Source organism: Phyllobates terribilis, unplaced genomic scaffold, assembly GCF_046119375.1.
Source record: "Phyllobates terribilis strain yellow unplaced genomic scaffold, ASM4611937v1 Scaffold_7__3_contigs__length_470593459, whole genome shotgun sequence".
NCBI lineage: Eukaryota > Metazoa > Chordata > Amphibia > Anura > Dendrobatidae > Phyllobates > Phyllobates terribilis.
The window spans coordinates 411493076-411514976 of NW_027362767.1; the positions used below are offsets into that span (position 1 = coordinate 411493076).

At 37.7% G+C, this 21901-nt stretch overlaps 2 protein-coding genes across 2 annotated transcripts; both read right to left on the reverse strand.

The window, feature by feature from the left end:
• Nucleotides 1–202: 202 nt before the first annotated feature.
• LOC141155080 (DNA dC->dU-editing enzyme APOBEC-3H-like) lies at nucleotides 203–11436 on the reverse strand. Its single transcript, XM_073641717.1, has 3 exons — nucleotides 11137–11436; nucleotides 2794–3202; nucleotides 203–671 (listed from the first exon to the last, which is right to left on the reverse strand). The coding sequence occupies exons 1-3, from the start codon at nucleotides 11260–11262 to the stop codon at nucleotides 565–567; spliced, it is 642 nt and encodes a 213-aa protein (XP_073497818.1). The 5' UTR covers nucleotides 11263–11436; the 3' UTR covers nucleotides 203–564.
• A 1124-nt stretch (nucleotides 11437–12560) lies between these two features.
• Nucleotides 12561–21557, reverse strand: LOC141155081 (DNA dC->dU-editing enzyme APOBEC-3H-like). Its single transcript, XM_073641719.1, has 3 exons — nucleotides 21503–21557; nucleotides 19053–19462; nucleotides 12561–13626 (listed from the first exon to the last, which is right to left on the reverse strand). The coding sequence occupies exons 2-3, from the start codon at nucleotides 19432–19434 to the stop codon at nucleotides 13502–13504; spliced, it is 507 nt and encodes a 168-aa protein (XP_073497820.1). The 5' UTR covers nucleotides 19435–19462; nucleotides 21503–21557; the 3' UTR covers nucleotides 12561–13501.
• Nucleotides 21558–21901: the final 344 nt, after the last annotated feature.

The following is a 21901-nucleotide window of genomic DNA, read 5'->3' on the forward strand; positions in this document are numbered from 1 at the left end:
TTTATTATTTTTTACAAATTTCTGAATTTAAAAAAATTGTAAAAAAAGAAAAAAAACGCTACAAGTTTTTTTTTTTTTTCTGATGTAATCGTACTAAGCTGGAGAATAAAGAAAAAAGTTAAAACAATAGCCTCCCCCCAATAATGGCCGAATTGTGGGTTTTTTTTTTTGGGGGGGGGGGGGGGGGAGTTTCACCATTTCACCCAACGTAGAAATGTTATTTTTCCTATTTTATGTAATCTTAGTAAAATGAATGGAGTCAAAGCTGCAACTTGTCCTGCAAAAAAAAAAAAAAAAACATCCTCATACGGATATGTTGACTCAACAAACTTTTAGAAGGGGAATAAAAAGGAAAAGTGGATAAATGGAGAATTACTGGTTATGAAGGGGTCAATCCATCTCAGTAGACATTTATTTTATCTCTCAATTTTTCCTGTGTATATGAGATAAAGAGTGGGACTTTGATTTGGGAAACCACTTTCTGATTCCAGTAAAATTAGTATTTCTTATTAACTCCTTCATTCACCGTCCATTTACACTTATATTGTGTACGTTCTGTAGTAATCAGCCCATCAACCATCGGAAAGCCTTGTGATAGTCGCGGTTTAAATTTTGCCATGGGATGAAGGATTCCGAAGTGTCGACAAAATGCTTCCAACACCAGCGGAAGTCTAATAATACAAGGGAAAGAAAATTAATTCATGAAGAGGAAAATAGAAGAATAAAAATAGAATAGTTTTAGGTTCTTGCCCAGTCATTTCTGCTTAAAGTCAAATTATATGCAACCTGTAAGTTCTAAAAAAAAAAAAAGTGTGGTTCTTAAAGGGAATCTGGCAGCAGTATTTTATATGTAATCAGAGAGCAGCACAATGTAGGGGCAGAGAGCCTGATTCCAGTGATATCACGTACTGGGTAGCTTGGTGCACTTTTGATAGAAGTTCTGTTTTCTCTGCTGTACGTATAGCAGTTCTATAACTGCTGTGCTGTGTATAACCCCGCCCACATCCCTGATTGGCAGCTTCCTGTGTACACTGTACATAAGCAGCCAATCAGTGGTGGGGGCGGGGTTACACAGATTAGCTGGACTGCCTTGCACAAGACACCTAGTCCTCAAATGATAATCTCCTACTGATAAACTATTGAAACTACAGCAAGTGACACATCACTGGATCCAGTATCTGCTCCTACATTATGCTGCTCTCAGGTTAAATAGCAAAAACTTGCTGACTGATTCCCTTCAAAACTCTTCGTCTAAGGCTGTGTTCATTCTGAATTTTTTTCAGCCATATTTTGCGCAGAATCTCTCCAAAATCCTCTCGTAAAACTCTTCCAATTAATTTCTATTGGAAATCCAGTGTGATGTTCATATGAGGAGTTTTTGGTGTTTTGTTTTTTTTTTTCCTGACGAGGTTTTTTGAAATACTCCTGGGTTTGAAACAGAGTGAATGTTACTTTTTTTGAAGCAGATCCTGAGGGAGATCGCTCTAAACTAGCCGCAGTCCAATCATAAGGCTGTAAAATACTCTTCAAAACCGCTTCACAAAAACTGAATCCTCCTAAACTTCCCCAAAAAAAGGAGCGTTTCCTAAAGTGGTTTCCACTTAAAGACTCAACTATTTTGAATTCCTCAAAGAAATTCAATCAACGTTCCCTAAATAAAAAAGGAATGTACGTAGATGCCAGAGACCCAGATCCTCATTGCACCCATTTCTCCTCTAGCAGATGAGGTTATAACCCTACTCTTTATAGCTTTGAGGACACCCTTCATGTGCCAGTAGTGGTGCGAACAAAGAAGTTACTCATAACACATGGATAGATTTGTTCGCGCAGATTTTTTTCTGCATCCACTAAAAAAAAGTAGCAAATGTTTGGAGCCTTCTTGGAAAGGTCCATCACTTTTGGAATGACACTTTACTTATGAATGGAAGCCTTCAATTTTTTTTTTTATTATTATTCTTTGGAAAAACAAACACATTCCCATTTGTAGGCTTTTAAGAGGAAACCATTCTTTTTGGATTTTTTTTTTTCAAGAAAATGTATACCCCGCATTTCTTGGATTCTTTTTCAGTTTCACGCTCTACACTTTTTGAAGCTGTTTCAGCCGAGAAAGATTTGCATTGTCCATCACCCAGAAACTCACGGTCAAATATTGTAGAACTCTGATTCAATCTTGTAAAAATTTGACCTTTTTACAAAATTTACAAAAAAAAAATTCTATCTCCTTTTGTATTTAACTTTTCCTCCTATGGAAACAGATTTTTGCAGTCCCACAATTTTATAAAAAAAATCACTGGATCACCTGATGGTAACCATACAAAACAAGTTTTGGCCAAACATTATTTCTCCTACATGTTCTTTTTAATGAGGAGAAGGAAAGAAGCCACTTCAAGAGATTGGCATGGTGGAACCTAATATCCCCAATCATTCTCTCCTCCAACATCTGCCATCACGGAAGACTACATAATAAATAACCAGTACATCTTTGTGCAATAGGCTTGTTCGGGCAAGTTTTGTTAATTATTTATGGCCACCCTAAACCCTTTCCTTTATATGTTTATTCCATGTAGGATCCTTTCCTGTTTTTTCGCTTGGAAAATACACATTCACATCACTGTATAAATCCAACCAAAGGGATCACTTACTTAACCTTATAGGCACTGAAAAACTTTTAGATGAAGAATTTGACTTTTTCAGTCCATATGGTGGCACATCGATGATGGGATGAGGGTTTGGTATGTGGAACATCTAGGATTGTCAAAACTCGAAATAGTTCAATCAGGTGCAGTCTCTTACCTATTTGACACATTGGTCGTATTTTTACTCCTTTACGTTTAAGTTCTTGGATCTTCGTTTTAGTAGTGCCCTTGTAGACCTTGGCAAATATGATGTGTAACGTGACATGAGGGTTATTGGGAAGGAACGTGTTCAGCAAAATCTCAGTGCAAGCATTGCAAGGACTCCAAGAGATGTACCATACAATAGTGCAATTTCTCCAAGCATCTTTAAATCGTTCTCCAAGAAACACCTCTTCAGCGTGGGACTCTCTGGTGTTAGTAAGATGACCACAATCAATAGCTTTTTGCTGATTGTACACCTCATAGCAGAGATGAGTGGCCGGAGGCTGTGGATTTGGTCGGTAATGGGAGCAGAACATCATAGGAGCCATCAAAATCATATTGGTGGAAAGAGCACTAGTCAAAGGCTTAAAAAATAAATAAATAAATTAGAATCACATTGGAAAATTTTACAAATACAGAAAGACACAGAAGACAGAAACAGGACAAATTCTTCTCACAACTGAACGTTTGCTACAATCATATCCCATCTATCTACATCAATGTATGTGACCACATTCATGGTTCAAGTACAGAACTTGACTTCCAGGACTGACGGTGGCTCTCCTGACACAAACTTATATATGCCTTAGAGTCTGTTGACTTTATCTGTTGACTTTAGGTCAGGAGACCCACAAGTTTGTCCAGAAATAACACTTGATGGTTGGACTGTGATATACGGACGTCTGAATGATGCCTTTGAGGGACCTTGATACATTGCTGGGTAGAGATGTAAAAGCAAAGTTCAAACATATCTTCTTGGCTGAGAAAATCAATGTTGAATCTTTACTTAAATGAGACCTCAAGGACACTTAGGGCAGGCTGATTCCCAGGTAGTACATCAGACCTTTGCGTTATTCCCTGCCTAGTGAGATCTTAAAGGTAACCTGTTAGGCGATTAATGCTACAGGTGCATCTCACTAAATTAGAATATCATTAAAAAGTTAATTTATTTCAGTTCTTCAATACAAAAAGTCATCACACACAGAGTGATCTATTTCAAGTGTTTATTTCTGTTAATGTTGATGATTATGGCTTACAGCCAATGAAAACACAAAAGTCATTATCTCAGTAAATTGCAATAATTAACAAAAAAACACCTGCAAAGGCTTCCTAAGCGGTTAAAAAGGTCCCTTAGTCTGTTTCAGTAGGCTCCACAATCATGGGGAAAACTGCTGACTCGACAGATGTCTTGAAGGCAGTCATTGACACACTTCACAAGGTCGTAGAGTTCCAATTTTCATTTGGAAATCAAGGTCTCAGAGTCTGGAGGAAGAGTGGAGAGGCCACAATCCAAGCTGCTTGAGGTCTAGTGTGAAGTTTCCACAATCAGTGATGGTTTGGGGAGCCATGTCATCTGCTGGTGTAGGTCCACTGTGTTTTATCAAGACCAAAGTCAGCGCAGCCGTCTACCAGGAAGTGTTAGAGCACTTCATGCTTCCCTCTGCCGACAAGCTTTTTGGAGATGGAAATTTCATTCTCCAGCAGAACTTGGCACCTGTCCACACTGACAAAAGTACCAATACCTGGTTTACACACAACAGTATCACTGTGCTTGATTGGCCATCAAACTCGACTGACCTTAACCCCATAGAGAATCTATTATAGAGAATGTATGGGGTATTGTCAAGAGGAAGATGAGACACCCCAGACCCAACAATGCAGACGAGCGGAAGGCTGCTATCAAAGCCACCTGGGCTTCCATAACCCCTCAGCAGTGCCACAGGCTGATCGCCTCCATGCCACGCCGCATTGATGCAGTAATTAATGCAAAAGGAGCCCGACCAAGTATTGAGGGCATTTACTGAACATACATTTCATTAGGACAATATTTTGGATTTTAAAAACATTTTTCAAGCTGTTGTTATAAAGTATTCTAATTTACTGAGATAATGACTTTTGTGTTTTCATTGGCTGTAAGCCATAATCATCAACATTAACAGAAATAAACACTTGAAATAGATCACTCTGTTTGTAATGACTCTATATAATATATGAGTTTCACTTTTTGTATTGAAGAACTGAAATAAATTAACTTTTTGATGATATTCTAATTTAGTGAGATGCACCTGTATCTAGAGCCTGGCTGCACAATTTCAACTGGGTATCTTTTTCTTTGAAACGCCCTGAGAAAATATAGTTTGAAGAAAAGTCTGAGAACGATAGGCAGAGATGAGGCTAGTCCAGTGCCATAACATGATTTGACGGGCTACCTGTCAATCAATGCTGGAAGAGCAGCAGTGTCTCATCAGTGATGTCACCAATGACGTGCTGTGAAAGTCACCTGACCAAGGAGGTGAGTATCGCTTCCTTTATTTTTTAGCATGCCAAGCCACCGGGGGAATATTCATTTCGCCTGGACAACCAATTTAAAGTATTTTACAAGTGACAGATATGTAGCCCATATTCACCTCTCCTGAATGTTTCTGTGCCAACCACATGGAAACCCCGAATGACATAATCTAGACAGTCACATAAATGTCTGTCACCATTAATCTATAAAGACCAGTGTGAAAATTGCAATATTTTTTTTTTTTAACCACTTCGTGCCAGAGCCTGTTTTCGCCTTCGTGACCGGGCCAATTTTTTCAATTCTGACCACTGTCACTTTATGACGTAATTACTCTGGAACGCTTCAACGGATCCCCCTGATTCTGAGACTGTTTTTTGTGACATATTGTGCTTCATGATTGTGGTAAAATTTCTTCGATATCACTTGCGTTTATTTGTGAAAAAATCGGAAATTTGGCGAAAATTTAGCAAATTTCAAACTTTGAATTTATATGCCCTTAAATCAGAGACATATGTCACACAAAATAGTTAATAAATAACATTTCCCACATGTCTACTTTACATCAGCACAATTTTGGAACCAACATTTTTTTTTTTGTTAGGGAGCTATAAGGGTTAAAATTTGACCAGCGATTTCTCATTTTTCCAACAAAATTTACAAAAATAAATTTTTTAGGGACCACATCTTATTTGAATTGACTTTGAGGAGTCTTTATGACAGATTATACCCAAAAGTGACACCATTCTAAAAACTGCACCCCTCAAGGTGCTCAAAACCACATTCAAGAAGTTTATTAACCCTTCAGGTGCTTCACGAGAATTTTTGGAATGTGGAAGAAAACCATGAACATTTAACTTTTTTTCACAAAAATGTTACTTTAGACCCAATTTTTTTATTTTCACAAGGGTAACAGGAAAAAATGGACTACACAATTTGTAGTGCAATTTCTCCTGAGCGCGCAGATACCCCATATGTGAGGGAAAACCACTGTTTGGGCGCACGGCAGGGTTTGAAAGGGACCGAGCGCCATTAGACTTTTTAAATGTAAAATTTGTTTGAATAATTAGCGACGCCATGTCGCATTTCAGGGAGCTCCTGATGTGCCTAAACAGTGGAAACCCCCCACAAGTGACACCATTTTGGAAACTAGACCCCTTAGGGAACTTATCTAGATGTGTGGTGAGCATCTTGCGCCCCCAGGTGCTTCACAGGAGTTTATAATATTGAGCCGAAATTTTCACATTTTCCCCACAAAAATGTTTTTCATCCCCTAATTTTGCATTATCATAAGGGTAACAGGAGAATTTGCACCATGAAATTTGTTGTGCAATTTCTCCTGAGTATGCTGATATCCCATATGTGGGGGAAAACCACTGCTTTGGTGTACAGCAGGGTTCGGAAGAGAAAGGAGCGCTATGTTGGCTGGGATAGGTTGCAGACACCATGTCACATTTGAAGAGTCGCTGACATGCCGAAACAGCAGAAACCACCACAAGTGACCCCATTTTGTAAACTACACCTCTCAAGGAATTCATCTAGGGAAGTAGTGAGTAATTTTTAAATTTATACCATTGGGCAGTGAAGAAAACATAATATTTTTACCACAAAAAAATGTTTTACCCTCAGATTTTACATTTTCACACAGGGCAATGGGTAAAAATGGTGCCTAAATGTGTCACACAATTTCTTCTAAATGTGGCAATACCCCATATGTGGCTGTACCGTACCGCTTAGCCATACGGCGAGATCCGGGAAGGACGTAGCGCTATTTGACTCTTGGAGAACAAATTATTGTAGAATAGTTTGCGGACTCCATATACACAGCCCCTAAGTGCTAGAAGAGCAGAATCCCCCCCTCAAGTGACCCCATTTTGGAAATTATACCCCTTTGGAAATTTACCTACAGGTGTAGTGATTATTTTGATTCCATGGGTCTTTTCCAGAAACAAGCAGCAGTGGATGTTGCCGAGTGAAAATTTCAAACTGCTGTTGAAGTGACCAGTACACTGTAGTGACCAGTACGTTGTGCCCAAATCATGCTTTTGGAGACATGCACCTGTAAATTAGGCAAGCTCTCATCGCTACAGGAATGCCAAACATGTGGACCCTAAATGTAGTTTAGGCACATTGTGGGGCTCAGAAGGGAGGGAGGCATTTGGATTTGGGATCACAAAATTTTTTGAATTTCTTTTGGGGGGCAAGGGCCATTTCGCTTTTCCAGAGCCTTTCTGCTACCAGTAACTTGGAAGTCCCTTATATTTTTAACAGATAATGGACCTGAGTGGGGACTAGCTTTTTTTGAGGACTGAGTTGAAGCTTTTATTAGGAACATTTTATGTAACATTTATTTTGTTCTCCAGGCTGAGCACTTACATCGGGGTTTCCATCTAAATTTCCAAGTGATATAATTCAGATGTAACCCCTGCGGGATCCATTTACTATAACGAGGCAGCAGAGTTACTCTGGACTCCGTCTGGCCTCTGTTTAGCGGTGTTCTTTTTTTCAGAAGTGCACAAAACTGTGGCCAACCGCACTTTTATGCACGCCTAACAAAGCTGACACCGTAGGATCACAGGCCAGATGGCATCCACAGTGGCCTATATCTGCCTCATTACAGGGAATCTTCAGTCATGGGTTCCATCTGAATCACGTATTTCAGAGATTAACACGGAAACCCCGGTGTAAGTGCTCAGCGCAGAGCGCAGGATAAATGTGAGCAGAGCCTTACTGCGATCTTTGGGAGACATAATAAACAAATCAGCAGCAGGTGAAGAATTGGTTTTATTTATTTTTTATGCTTTTCCTCATGCGGTATAAGTGATTACATGACTTTATTCTTCGGGTTGGTGCGATTACAGTGATACCAGATTCATATCGGGTTTTTATGATTGGCAGCTGTCGCAAACGTAAAAACGCTTTTTTTTGCAAAATCTAGTTTTTGCATCGCCATATTTTGAAAGCTATAATTTTTCCATATTTCGACCAACAGAGTCATGTGATGGCTTGTTTTTTGAGGGACGAGTTGACATTTTTATTGGTGCCATTTTAGGGTACGTGACATCTTTTGATCGCTTTCTATTCCTTTTTTTTGGGAGGTCAAAATGAACAAAAACCAACAATTCAGGAATTGTTTTTTGAGGTTTTTTTTTATGCCATTCTGCGTGTGGTAAAATTGATAATGCAGCGTTATTCTTCGGATCAGTACGTTTACAGCGATACTACACTTATATCTTCTTTTATGTTTTGGCGCTTTTACACAATAAAACTTTTATAGAAAAAATAATTTTTTTGCATTACTTTATTCTGAGAGCTATAACTTTTTTATTTTTCGGCTAATGGAGCTGTATAGCGGCTTTTTTTTTTTTGCGGCGCAAGATGACGTTTTCAGCGGTACCATTTTTATTTCCATTTGGCTTTTTGATCACATTTTATTCCAATTTTTATTTGACGATATGATGAAAAAGCATAGTTTTTTGCTCCTTTTTTACAGCGTGCATAGAAGGAGTTAATTAGTGTGACAGTTTTATAGATTGGGTTGTTTCGGACGCGGCGATACCAAATATGTGTACTTTTTTGTTTTTGCATAAATAAAATATTAAACCAATAAATCAGTATATTTATTTTTATTTATTTTGTGATTTTTTTTTTTTTTTAACAGTTTGAAAACATTTTTTAGACTTTTTTTTTTTTTTTTTAATTTTTACTTAGTCCCTGTATGGGACATTCACTTTTATTTTTCTAATCACTGTTCTCATGCAATGCAATAGACATGTATTGCATTGCATGAGAGCTCTGCTGACAGTGTAAAACTGTCATTATCTCCTGCTAGACTCAGCTGCAGGCTGAGCCCAGCAGGACACCGTACATGGCAGACCCAGAGGCGGTCATGTGACCTCCGGCTGCCATGACAAGGCCAGGTCCTCTCAGACATCAGGGGGGCCGTCGGAGAGGTAAGTGGACGACCCCCTCTCCTCTCATTATCTTCTAAATGCCGCGATCACTATAGATCGCGGCATCTAGAAGATAGCAAAGGGTTAACATCATTGGGACCTGATCCAATCAGGTCCCGATGATGTCCCCTGTCAGAGCTGTCGCTTTGCAACGCACCCGCAACGCTTGCAGGACCCTGGGGGTCCTGAGCACTGGGGGACCACCGACCATTTATAAACGTCGGCGCTGTACGGAGCCCAGGCAGCGCCGACGTTTATGTACAGTGGGCAGTCGGGAAGTGGTTAATAAAAATTGTGTAATAGGAAAAAAAAATGACATTTTTTAAAAAAAAAAATACTTGCAACAGAAAAACCTGATTAAAACAATAGGTCATTTTCTGATGACTCCATTCCCTTTAACTCCTTGGAGATGTAGCCTTTTTTGGTGACTACATTTTACAGGTCAGTATGGTTATGGTGATACCAAATTTACATACCGTACTTGTTTTACTACAGAAAAAAAACTCCCCCCAAAAAATTGAGGTTAAGTTGCCTTATTCTGAAAGCCATAACATTTACATTTTTTTCCTCGAGGTTTTGCCTTTTTTGCAAAATGAGCTCTAGTATTTTTAGTACCATTTTGGGATCTATACAACATCGTAATTTCTTTTTATTTCATTTTTTTAGGCGGGGGGAGATGTAGTGACAAAAAGAAGAGATTCTTTCACTTCAATTTTTTTTTTCCCTGTATAGACATTATAGAATAAATATTTCATTAGTTCCGTCAATTACACACTCGTGACACCAAATAAGATAATTTATTTTTTAGGTTTTGCTATTTAAATATATATATTTGGGGGGGAGGGGTTTAATATTTGATTTTATTTATTTATTTTTTGGAGAACTTTAACCTGTGATCAACCTTGATCACTTCTAGAATACATTACTGTAATAATATATCACAGTATTAATTACCAAGCTGGGCTTCATGAGGACTTTAATAAGTCTCCAACTGCTATGACAATGTCATCTGAATCCTACTATCGGGCTGCTGGGAAGGGATCTAATGGCCCACAAAAGGGTTTCGTACCTCTTGAATGGCACTGTCACGGTTGACAGCGGCATCTAAGAGGTTAGCTCTGGTCGTAGAAGTTCAACAACGCTGGATCCTGCACTGTATAAAGGAGACTGAACCTGCTCCCTAATATAAGTGGTTATATCTGCCGTACATGGTGGATGACACTAAAGGGCTATACAGGGTTATCAAAAAAAATTACTGTGTTCCTCCAAAAACAGCTTCACTCTTGTCTACAGATGGATTGGAGCTCTGTTCCATTCACTTCAACTGAGAGGAACCACTATAGCAGACCCAACCCAAGATATGGTACTGTTTCTGGAACAATGCTTCTTCACGGTTGTGGAAATACCATGTCCTAGCCAGCTTGGGTTTGTAGTTTTGCAACATCCAGAGAACCACCTGAGACCACTAATGAAAATCATCCAGGCAAACAACTTTTTTTTGAAAAAATATCTAAAGCTGTGTGAGTTTAGCCTAGACTTTTTTTTTTTTCTTCTGTGACATTATGGTGTCTATAGAAATGTAGACAGTATCGTGTGAAATTATAGTATTACCAGTTATGGGTATAAGATTTCTGGAGATGAACTGTTGATCTGGGGGTTTATTTTGGAATTGGGAGAGCAATTTTTTCCCTAAGATGTGGAAAATTGTCTTTAACTTCAGGTGAAGGTTTGCTTTCCTCAGGATCAACTTTGCAGGATTTGGGGCTGAAATGAGGAACATTTTTTTTTTCATCTTTGTATTTCTATTTTCCTTTTTTTTCCAGCTACATGACTATGTTACTGTATGGTTTTCATGTTGGCAGAAGGACTCATAGTTTTCACTCATCTACGTGCTGACAGTAGGATGAAGCATGAATCGTTCCTAGTTTTATTTTTCAGCTGTGACATGTCTACAAAATGTAGATAGTATTATGTTATGTAATTTTAGGTATATGGTTTTAATTTAGGCATAACAATGTTAGATTAGACATATCCATATACTGACCGGGGACGTACTGACCTGATATGTTGAACTTTCCAGCAGTCGTCTCGTCTGACTCCTTGGATGGAAATCATCCAATCTTTGATAGATAGAAACGGGTTTCTCGAGTAACGATGCAGAACATCCTTTGTTTGGTTTGTACATTCCAGTCTTTGTGTCTGTTTATAGTCAACCTCATTAATTTTTTCTTTCCTGATCACTCCCAGATTACGTTTTACAAGTCCGATATTGTTCACCCAAGAACATAAAAGTAGCAGGAGAATGTGAACGACTCTCAGGAAAGGAAACTGAAAGAGCTTCTCTGTGCTACGTCACATGAAAGAAACTAATCTCTGTCCATACAGTTTTTTTTAAAAAGTGACGAGTAAATATTCAGATTTGGAGATATTCTTAATAAAAAACAGAAATCCCCTTGTTAGGTGATATTAACCCTTTAGTGACAAGGAATTTTTTATTTATTTTTTCCATTTTTGCACATTGTTTTTTTTTCTCTCCTTATTCCAAGAGCAATACCTTTTTTTTTTTATTTTTCCTTCCACTTAAACATTTTACGGCTTTTTTTTTCTGTGGGAGAGGCTGTAGTTTTGAATACCACCATTCATGTTGCCATACAATTTACTACGAAATGGGAAAATAAAAAATTCCAAGTGGGATTAAAAAATGGAAAAAGTGAAAGTCAGACATTTTTTTTTGTTTTTACAACATTTATTGTGCAGTAAAAATTACTTTAAAAAAATCATGTTTTAAAGTCAGTGCAATTATGGGGATACCAAACTTACATAATTTTTTTTTCTATTTAAGTGATGAAAACAAATCACAATTTTGTGAAAATAAAATTTTTGTCATCATTTTCCAAGACCCGTAACATTTATATTTTTCTGTTGATGGAGCTATGTTAGGGCTTGTTTTTATTGATATTAATTTGAGGGACATTCAAGATTTTGATGAATTTTTATACAGGTCAAATGACCAAAAACGCAATTGAATTTCTTTTTCTTTACAGTGTTTACCATACAAGTTAATTAATTTGATATTTTATTAGATCTGAATATCAAATATGAGAAAAATGGGGTTATTTCTATTAGTAGAGTTTACTTGTGGTATAGCATTATACCTTATGATAAAGGGGCTGAAGAACTGAATAAAACATAGTTTTTATTTTTTAGATCTCTTTTGAAGAGATATTGGCTTGCGAATTTTACTTTCTCCCCTGTATTACACTGTCCAATTATAAAAATGCAGCATCATACAGGGGGAAAAGGAAACACCCCCAGAGAATGTCAGAACTGGCTTTTTCAGTATTATGAGATGATTGTGCACTATATTGCTCCTATAGGCACTAAGGCTCTGGATTTACAACTTATATTCCAGTTTTGCATATAGAAATATAGAAGAGAGGAAACCTATAGTATACATCAAGATCGTCCCTCCAAAAGGGGGCCAGATTGTACCACCCAGGATAGAAAGAGTTGGTTTTCACCACCTTTTTTATGACCCTTCATTTGCTAACAGTGCATCAAGGAATCCTACAAAAGTTCTGTCCAGTCAGTAATAACATTGATGGGACCCACCACAGTGTGGCCCACTCTAGCGGCCTAATAGCAGCCACATGGGTGCCTTCTATCATCATTACAGCAGCGCCCCGAGTAATTCATGCATGACGTTAATTTGAAGACCTCTTAAAACTTTCAATTTATTGTCTTTTTCCATTCATTTCATCCAAGTTTCTTCAATAAAATAATACATAGTACAATAAGATTAAGATCATTATCAGAATAACTGCTATTGGCCATGATAAAATATTTCTGAAATCATAAGCAAAAAATATCATAAAAATAGAAACTATAGTACATATATAGCATAAATGCAAGGATCCTGTTCTGCTCCATTTCATAGTCGAAAAGAAGAGAGAGTTAAATTTTTGTATCTGAGAAGGCATCCGTTTGGTCTCTCAATTTTTTATATACATATAAGAAAAGGAGTAGGATTTGGGCTGGGAAACGGCTTTCTGATACAGAAACCTACTCCTAGAGCAACTCTCTGTAAAGGAGGACAGAAAACAAGTATTCCCAGTATTCCCAACCTCTCAGATTTCCTTATCTGAAGATGGAGCAGATCATGGATTAACAATCCCAAAAAGTGCTACAGGTTGTAAAATAAGTTATTTCTTATTACTTTCTAGGTGTACATCTGTTGTACACTACATTATTATTATCATTATAGCACCATTTACTCTATGGCGCGTTACATGTGAAAAGGGGTATACATAATAAAAATAAGGACAATAATCTTAAACAATACAAGTCAGCGACTGGTACAGGAGGAGAGATGACCATGCCCGCGAGCGCTCACAGTCTACAAGGGATGGGTGAGGATACGTTGCCTACGATTCGGACTGTAAAGCATCCGACAGCCATTGTAATGTGTTGTGATAGGTTCCGGCCAAATTTTGCCATGGAATGAATGATTTTGTCGTGTCAACGAAGTGTTTCCAACAATAAAGGAAATCTAAAACACAAAATTACCAAGAAAAAATAATTATTGCATTAAAGAGGAAAAATCTAATGTTAGATGTTATTTTCATTTTCTCTTTTTTGTTCTTTTTCTGAGTCTTTAAGACCCGAGTTTTAAATCTGACGATAAGCAACTTGGAACTTCAAAAACAGTGCGGTTCTTTGCAAGTGTCAGGATGAAGTATATCAAAGCTCATTATACATATGGTGGTTTCTGAGGTTTTCCTGAAAACTTTCTTATGCAAGGTCTTTGCATATCAGTAGAAAAAAAATGCTATAATGTCACTTGTTATTAATTTCTAATAGATTTAGTATAGATAAACTCAAGGATTACAATGGGGCTAATACTGTGGGTCTGCAGCAATGCAAATTAATAATCTATGGGAGATTTTAATGTCCTATGAACCTAATCTGAGTCTTTACAACAGACTTTAAGGTGGAACTGAACTTCGGTCATAATAGAATCCGATAGTCTTGAAAATTGAGTTTACAGGAACTGTGTGTGGTCCGTGACCTGCAGTCATAATATGGATGATAAAATGTTGCAAAAATGTAACGTTTCCTTTAATTAGCCAATTTCAAGAAATAGCGAGTTTTTGGATGATAAATATTTAAAATGAACATTGGCATCGTCATCGTTTTTTAAATAACAGAACCCCAACAGACTCAATTGGAAGCCAATGAAGTATCTCAGGCGCCGCTAAGCTCCGGGGTGCAATGAATCTGGTTTGGTTTAATGGCTAATAGAAGCCATGACGCAGATGTCAACAGAACCTAAGGTATGTCTTTACACTTTCCTTCCAAGATTTTTTTTTCTCTCAACTTGTATCACTATATTTTTGGGAAAAGCAAACAAATCAAAAATTGTTGGTGCTTTTAATAGGAAAGCATTCTTTTTGGATTTTCTGTTTTCAAAAAATGTATATCCCCACATTCTCACAATTGTTTTCCACAGGTGCACACTGAGCGGTTTTGGGGATCTTTCAGCCTAAATAAATTTACAAAAATCGATAAATAACGTGGGCAGCCTAGAAACCTATTTACAATAAATACCCATTAAAAATAACCTTTAATATTGGCGTTTAAAACTATTAAGAGTCTCACAACAAATACTTAGTAACAAGAAAAAGACCTAAAATATAGGCATGTGATCTGAACCTGTTTATATAAATCACCCCAATCTATTATTCACTCTGTGAGGGTGTCTTGAAAATCCATTAATACAACCCAGGAATACCTAGTAACAGAAGATTGGACGTATCCAACTTATCTTAATGACGTGGATCTCTGTTTCCCCATCCTGCTGATAAAATGCAGCAGGACATCGTATCAGTGCTTATCATGCTGAAGCAAACACTTTTCTCCTGATGAACCTTTGACTGAATGGGGAAACGCGTTGAGAAAATATAGAGGGAATTAAAACATCCCTGATCTGACTAAAACACTTGGAAGCCTTTACCTGATGGGGAAACAGAGATCCACGTCATTAAGATAAGTTGTTTCCTCATCTATTGTTTTTTGGATTTAAATCATGTCATGAACTAATGAATAGTGATTTAAATACCGGGGAGGTCTATCTATGTCTTATTTTTTAATAAGGCTTGGCTTATTGTGAAGGCTACATAGGTATTCCTGTGGGGAATATTACTGCAGGGGGTTAATTATCCCTGATAAAATGCTGCTATAAGGGAATTTGCAATGCACTTTATTGTCAGGCCCCCAAATTGGGGAGGCCTGTGAGGCCCTATATGCTGTGTCCTGGAGATATATCCTTTAAAATACCAATTAGGATTATTAATTCCTCTGAGTGAGGTGGATGTATCAACTTAAGTAGGGGATCTATGGTGCCCCATTGTTATAGAGTGTCTTTTTCTATGCTTTGAGGACAAAAGTGTACTATTCCCTTTATGTATTGTGCTATGGTGATCCTATCTGGATACATCCAATCTTCTGTTACTAGGTATTCCTGGGTTGTATTAATGGATTTTGAAGACACCCTCACAGAGTGAATAATAGATTGGGGTGATTTATATAAACAGGTTCGGATCACATGCCTATATTTTAGGTCTTTTTCTTGTTACTAAGTATTTGTTGTGAGACTCTTAATAGTTTTAAACACCAATATTAAAGGTTATTTTTAATGGGTATTTATTGTAAATATCTTTCAGCCTAAGCAAGACTGATGTTGGGTTCTGGGGACTTTTTTTTTAAACCTTAACTCAACCTCAATGTTTCCTTGTAAAAACAATTTTTAAAAACGTTACAAAAAACCCACAACATTTGCGTGTATTAGGGAAGATTAATAATTGAATTAGATCACATCGAATTTGAACAATGTGTGATTCGATTAGCGAGAATTTCTGAAAAATAGTCGTCACTATTTTACACGTTGAGCTGTCCCGACTGCTGCTTGGGTTTCCCCATTTTACCTCACATCTGTACAGTAGTCTCTTTTTTCCATTTTTCTCTCCCTTTCTCTCTCTTTCCATTTCTTTCTCTCTCTCTCTAACTTTCTCCCTCTCTCTTTCTATCTCTTTTCCTCTCTTTCTGTCTCTATTTCTCCCTCTCTCGCTCTTTCTGTCTTTCTCTCTCTCGTTTCTCTTTGCTTCTTCCTTTCTTTATCTCTCCCCTCTCTCTTTCCCCCTTTCTCTACGGCTATGGAAAATAGACACTGGACTCACGTGTCTATAAAAAGCATCATGAGTACCACATATTCTCCTGAGGTCTTGACTCTGCCCATCTGGCGAATGTGAATTAATTTCAAAATGTTCGATCATCTTGAGTATGTACCTTATTTCTTTTAGGGAAACTTTTAGCTTTTGACATTCTAACAATTTTACAATAAATAGTGTGTGACGCTGTATCACTGTGGAGCCCCAGCGTGAAGTTAAGCCATGCCGATTAATTAGCTTTTCACTAAACGTTATTTCTCCCAAATGTTCATTTCATTGAAGAGAAGAAAATAAGTTACTTCCAAAAGAAATTGTGTAACTCAACATTCCTGATCATTCTTTCTCCAAAGCTCTGTTGTCAAGGAATATATATTAATAATATACCGTATATAACCGTTTCATCCTTATGAAATAGCCTGGTTTGATCAAGATTTGACTCCTATCTATAGTCACCCTAAGAATTTCCTTGGTGTGTTTACTTAATTTTAGGATACTTTCCTGGTTTTGGCTGGAAAAACACATACAGTGCCTACAAGTAGTATTCAACCCCCTGCAGATTTAGCTGGTTGACACATGCGGAATTAACTTGGCATTGTGACATTTGTACTGTAGATCAGCCTGGAAGTGGGAAATGCACTGCAGCAAATATTGTTTTTTTTTTTTTTTTTTTTTTTTTTTAAACGTTAAAAGTTGATTCAGAGTGTCATTTATTATTCAACCCCTCAAGCCACAAGAATTCTGTTTGGTCCCCCTAAAGTATTAAGAAGTAGTTCAGGCACCAAGAATAATGAGCTTCACATGTGTGGATTAAAGATCTCTTTTGCCAGCCTTTTCTGACTATTTAAGACCCTCCCCAAACTTGTGAACAGCACTCAGACATGGTCAACATGGGAAAGACAAAGGAGCATTCCAAGGCCATCAGAGACAAGATCGTGGAGGGTCACAAGGCTGGCAAGGGGTACAAAACCCTTTCCAAGGAGTTGGGCCTACCTGTCTCCACTGTTGGGAGCATCATCCGTAAGTGGAAGGCTTATGGAACTACTGTTAGCCTTCCACGGCCTGGACAGCCTTTGAAAGTGTCCTCCCGTGCCGAGGCCAGGCTTGTCCGAAGAGTCAAGGCTAACCCAAGGACAACAAGGAAGGAGCTCCGGGAAGATCTCATGGCAGTGGGGACATTGGTTTCAGTCAATACCATAAGTAACGTACTCCACCGCAATGGTCTCCGTTCCAGACGAGCCCGTAAGGTACATTTACTTTCAAAGCGTCATGTCAAGGCTCGTCTACAGTTTGCTCATGATCACTTGGAGGACTCTGAGACAGACTGGTTCAAGGTTCTATGGTCTGATGAGACCAAGATCGAGATCTTTGGTGCCAACCACACACGTGACGTTTGGAGACTGGATGGCACTGCATACGACCCCAAGAATACCATCCCTACAGTCAAGCATGGTGGTGGCAGCATCATGCTGTGGGGCTGTTTCTCAGCCAAGGGGCCTGGCCATCTGGTCCGCATCCATGGGAAGATGGATAGCACGGCCTACCTGGAGATTTTGGCCAAGAACCTCCGCTCCTCCATCAAGGATCTTAAGATGGGTCGTAATTTCATCTTCCAACAAGACAACGACCCAAAGCACACAGCCAAGAAAACCAAGGCCTGGTTCAAGAGGGAAAAAGTCAAGGTGTTGGAGTGGCCTAGTCAGTCTCCTGACCTTAACCCAATTGAAAACTTGTGGAAGGAGCTCAAGAATAAAGTCCACATGAGACACCCAAAGAACCTAGATAACTTGGAGAAGATCTGCATGGAGGAGTGGGCCAAGATAACTCCACAGACCTGTGCCGGCCTGATCAGGTCTTATAAAAGACGATTATTAGCTGTAATTGCAAACAAGGGTTATTCCACAAAATATTAAACATAGGGGTTGTATAATAATTGACCCACACTTTTATGTTTAAAATTTATTAAAATTCAACTGAGCAACATAACTTTTTGGTTTGTAAGATTTATGCTTCTGTTCATAAATCCTACTCTCGTTTGCAATTTGAAGGCTCTAACTTATTTGCATCTTATCAAACCAGCTAAATCTGCAGGGGGTTGAATACTACTTGTAGGCACTGTATAATAACCATGTAAACTCCACCAAAGGGACAAATTACATGACCCTCAACCAGCACTGAAATATATTATAATGAAAAGTTTGATTGCTCCATATTGTGGCACAACAACAATGGGATAGGTGTTGGTGTGTATAATACTTAAAGATGTTGTCCACTAATTTCACATTGATCAGCTATCCTTAGGACAGTAGAAGACCTTAGGATAGGTAATCAATGTCTGATTGGTGGGGTGTGACACCCAGTCGTCGTCCCCCCGCCGATAAGATGTTCTCGATACTAGCGGTGGCCGGAAGTGCTCAGTTATGGAGCTGCTCCATCTACTGAAATGTGGCCATGTCCAGGTACTGCACATCCTTTCCCTATTGATTTTAATAGGGGGTGATTGTGCAGTACCCGGTTGCGGCCACTATCAGTAGACAAAGCAACTCTGTAATTTAACCCTTCCGGCAGCGGCACCGAGAGCAGTTGATTTGTGAAGGTGTCTGTTGTCACACCCCCACCGATCAGATATTGATGACTTATCTTAAGGATAGCACATCAACATTAAAGTAGTGGACAACCTCTTTACGAGTCAGAAAACTCGGCACATTTCAAAAATAATAGCATTAGGTGAACTCTCTTGGACCATACTGACCTGTATGGGACATTGCTTGTATTTTTACTCCTCTACTGTTAAGTTCTTGGATCTTAGTCTTAGTAGTGCCCTTGTAGACCTTGGCAAATATGATGTGCAACTTGACATGAGGGTTATTGGGAAGGAATGTGTTCAACAAGATCTGAATGCAGTCATCGCAAGGACTCCAGGAGATGTACCATACAATCGTGCATTTTCTCCAAGCATCTTTGAATCGTTCTCCAAGAAACACCTCCTCAGCTTGGAACTCTTCGGTGTTGGTAATATGACCACAATCAATACGTTGGTTCTGATCATAAACCTCATAGCAGAGATGAGTGGCTGGGGGGTTTGTAGATGGTCCATAGTGAGAGCAAAACATATTGTGAGGCATAGGAATCATGTTGATATAAAGTGTAAAAATATGAAGCCTACGAAAATAAAAGAATTTCAATATCACATCGGAAAATTTTTGAAAATGACAGAAATTCTGTATCATCACAAGTATTACAAATCTGCTGCTCAAAACTTGTGTATATTGTAAAATCTTGAGGCTGAGAACACTTCCGACATCTGAGAAACAATCCGAATGTATGTGCAGGGATGTGATCTTGGTGCATCTTGGCTCCCTGTAGTGATCTTTTGTCCGATGTGACCATGAAAGCTACAATTACGGAGTTGCGTTAAGTTTCCAAGACATCCGGGAGCCTGCTGACAGCAGCCCCATGCCCACTAACAAAATGGTGGTCCTGTGAAGGCCAACTTGTAGCTGGACATAGTAGAAGACCATTATTTTTGCTATATACTACAATACTGTGGTATTGCAGTATACTGTGTACTATAAGCGATCATACAATCATATTAAAGTTCACTATGGGGACTACAAAATAAAATAAAAATAAATATATGCTTTAAAAATATAAAAAAATATAAAAACTTTGAATCGCCCACTCTTATCCCTTAAAAATAAATAAACAGTATTGTAGTATCGCTGTGTCAGTAAAAGTCCAATATATAAAAATAAAAGATTGATTAAGCCCATAAAAAAATGAAAATTACAATATTGTGGTTTTTCACTAGACACCAAGAAAATGCAATATGAAGTGATCAAAACGTTTTATCTACACCAAAATGATATCAATAAAAACATAAGCTGCCTAGGCAAAAAAAAAGTACTCGCATAGCTCCATTGATGTAAAAATGAAAACGTCACAGGTCTTGGAAAATTGGGGATTTTTTTTATTTTTTTTACAAATTTCCACATTTTTTTCACCACTTAAAAAAAAAAGCTATACAATTTGGTATCGCCGTAATTTTTCAGATCTGTGGTATCATATTGTCCACACTGTCGGGTTATTCTTACTGCACAATAAACGCTGTAAAAACAAGACCCACAAAAAAAACATTTGTGGAATTGTGTTTTTTGTGCAATGTCACCACACTTGGAAACATTTGGAATTATTTTAATTATTTTCTCTTTTTCCAGTACATCAATTGATTAAATGGTGTCATTCAAAACTATAACTCGACCCATAAAAAAAAAAAATAAATAATTCATACAGCGATGTCGATGGAAGATTAAAAAAATTATGACTCTTGGTAGGGGGAGGAAGTGAAACAGAACAATTTTTTTTTTCCATGTATTTGGACATGCAATAAAATTCTAAAGAGTTGTAATTTGTAATCCTGCCTGAAGAAGGGGCCTCTGTGCTCTGAAAGCTTGTGTATATATATATATATATATATATATATATATATATATATATATATAGATATAGATATAGATATAGAGATATATATACATATATATATATATAATTTTTTTTTTTTTTTTTTCTGGTTAGGCAATAAAGGTATCACTCAAAGAATACTTTTGTCGTTTTTGGCCGTAAAAGTACTTACATTGATTTTTCTGCTTAACATGGTACCACAATATAACTTTGTATTGGACATCATGATAATGGAAGATACCCCAATGTACCGATCACAGATGGATCTGAACAACCTCCTGAAGAAACTGGCAAAAATGAATAGCAACATTTTCTTTCTATCCAGATGCAAAAAGGCAATAGGAGGCATCACCCCCTCCACCTCATGAACAATTGTCTTGCTGTAACATCTCTTAAATGTTGTGCCTTGTGTCTTATCAATTCATTTGTAATCTTGCCTGAAGAAGGAGCTTCTGTCCTCTGAAAGTTGCACATATATATTTTTTCTGGTTAGCCAATAAAGGTATCACTCCGAGAATACCTTTGTCATTTTTGGGCATAAAAGTATTTACATTTTTCTGGCTATCAAGGTACCACAATATAACTTTGTATTGTACATCATAAAGATTTGGTACAAATTCGATTTGTGGATTTTAATGAATTTTTATTAAAAAGATTTTTTTTGATGGATTTTTGCCCATTTCTCTAACAATAATGATCACCACCACTCTATCTACATATTATCAGCAGACATGCACTGACCTGATGAAGTGCTGTATCAGCCGCTGCTCTTCTATTGCTGTCGCTTGTATAGAAATAACCCAGCTTTTATATAATCGGTAGCTGGTTTATCTAGTTATGATGCAAAAAGTGATTATGGATGATCCATACCTTGGCATTTCAGTCTTTGTGTCTATTTAAAGTCATCATTCATTTTTCCTTACACCGATCACTCCCAGATTATGATGTACAAATAAAGTATTGTCCACCATTGTCGTAAGAGCAACAGAAGGATGAGAATGACTCTAAGGAAAGGAAACTAAAAGTGCTCGTCAGTGCTAATACGTGTCACATGAAGGAGCTAAATTCTCGATTTTTTTTAAGAGATAAGGAAAAAATATTCAGGCTTGGGATGAAATATGAATAACATATTGTATTAAT

What these genes read in the sequence shown, in the direction of transcription:
- LOC141155080 (XM_073641717.1), bottom strand. Translation starts at nt 11,262, where the DNA reads ATGTACAAACCAAACAAAGGATGTTCTGCATCGTTACTCGAGAAACCC. An exon ending in TGGAAAGTTCAACATATCAG is followed by an intron (nt 3,203 to 11,136) that starts GTCAGTACGTCC and finishes TTATTTTTTAAG; the next exon opens with CCTTTGACTAGTGCTCTTTC. An exon ending in ACGACCAATGTGTCAAATAG is followed by an intron (nt 672 to 2,793) that starts GTAAGAGACTGC and finishes TTGTATTATTAG; the next exon opens with ACTTCCGCTGGTGTTGGAAG.
- LOC141155081 (XM_073641719.1), bottom strand. Translation starts at nt 19,434, where the DNA reads ATGATTCCTATGCCTCACAATATGTTTTGCTCTCACTATGGACCATCT. An exon ending in ACAAGCAATGTCCCATACAG is followed by an intron (nt 13,627 to 19,052) that starts GTCAGTATGGTC and finishes TTTGTGTTTTAG; the next exon opens with ATTTCCTTTATTGTTGGAAA.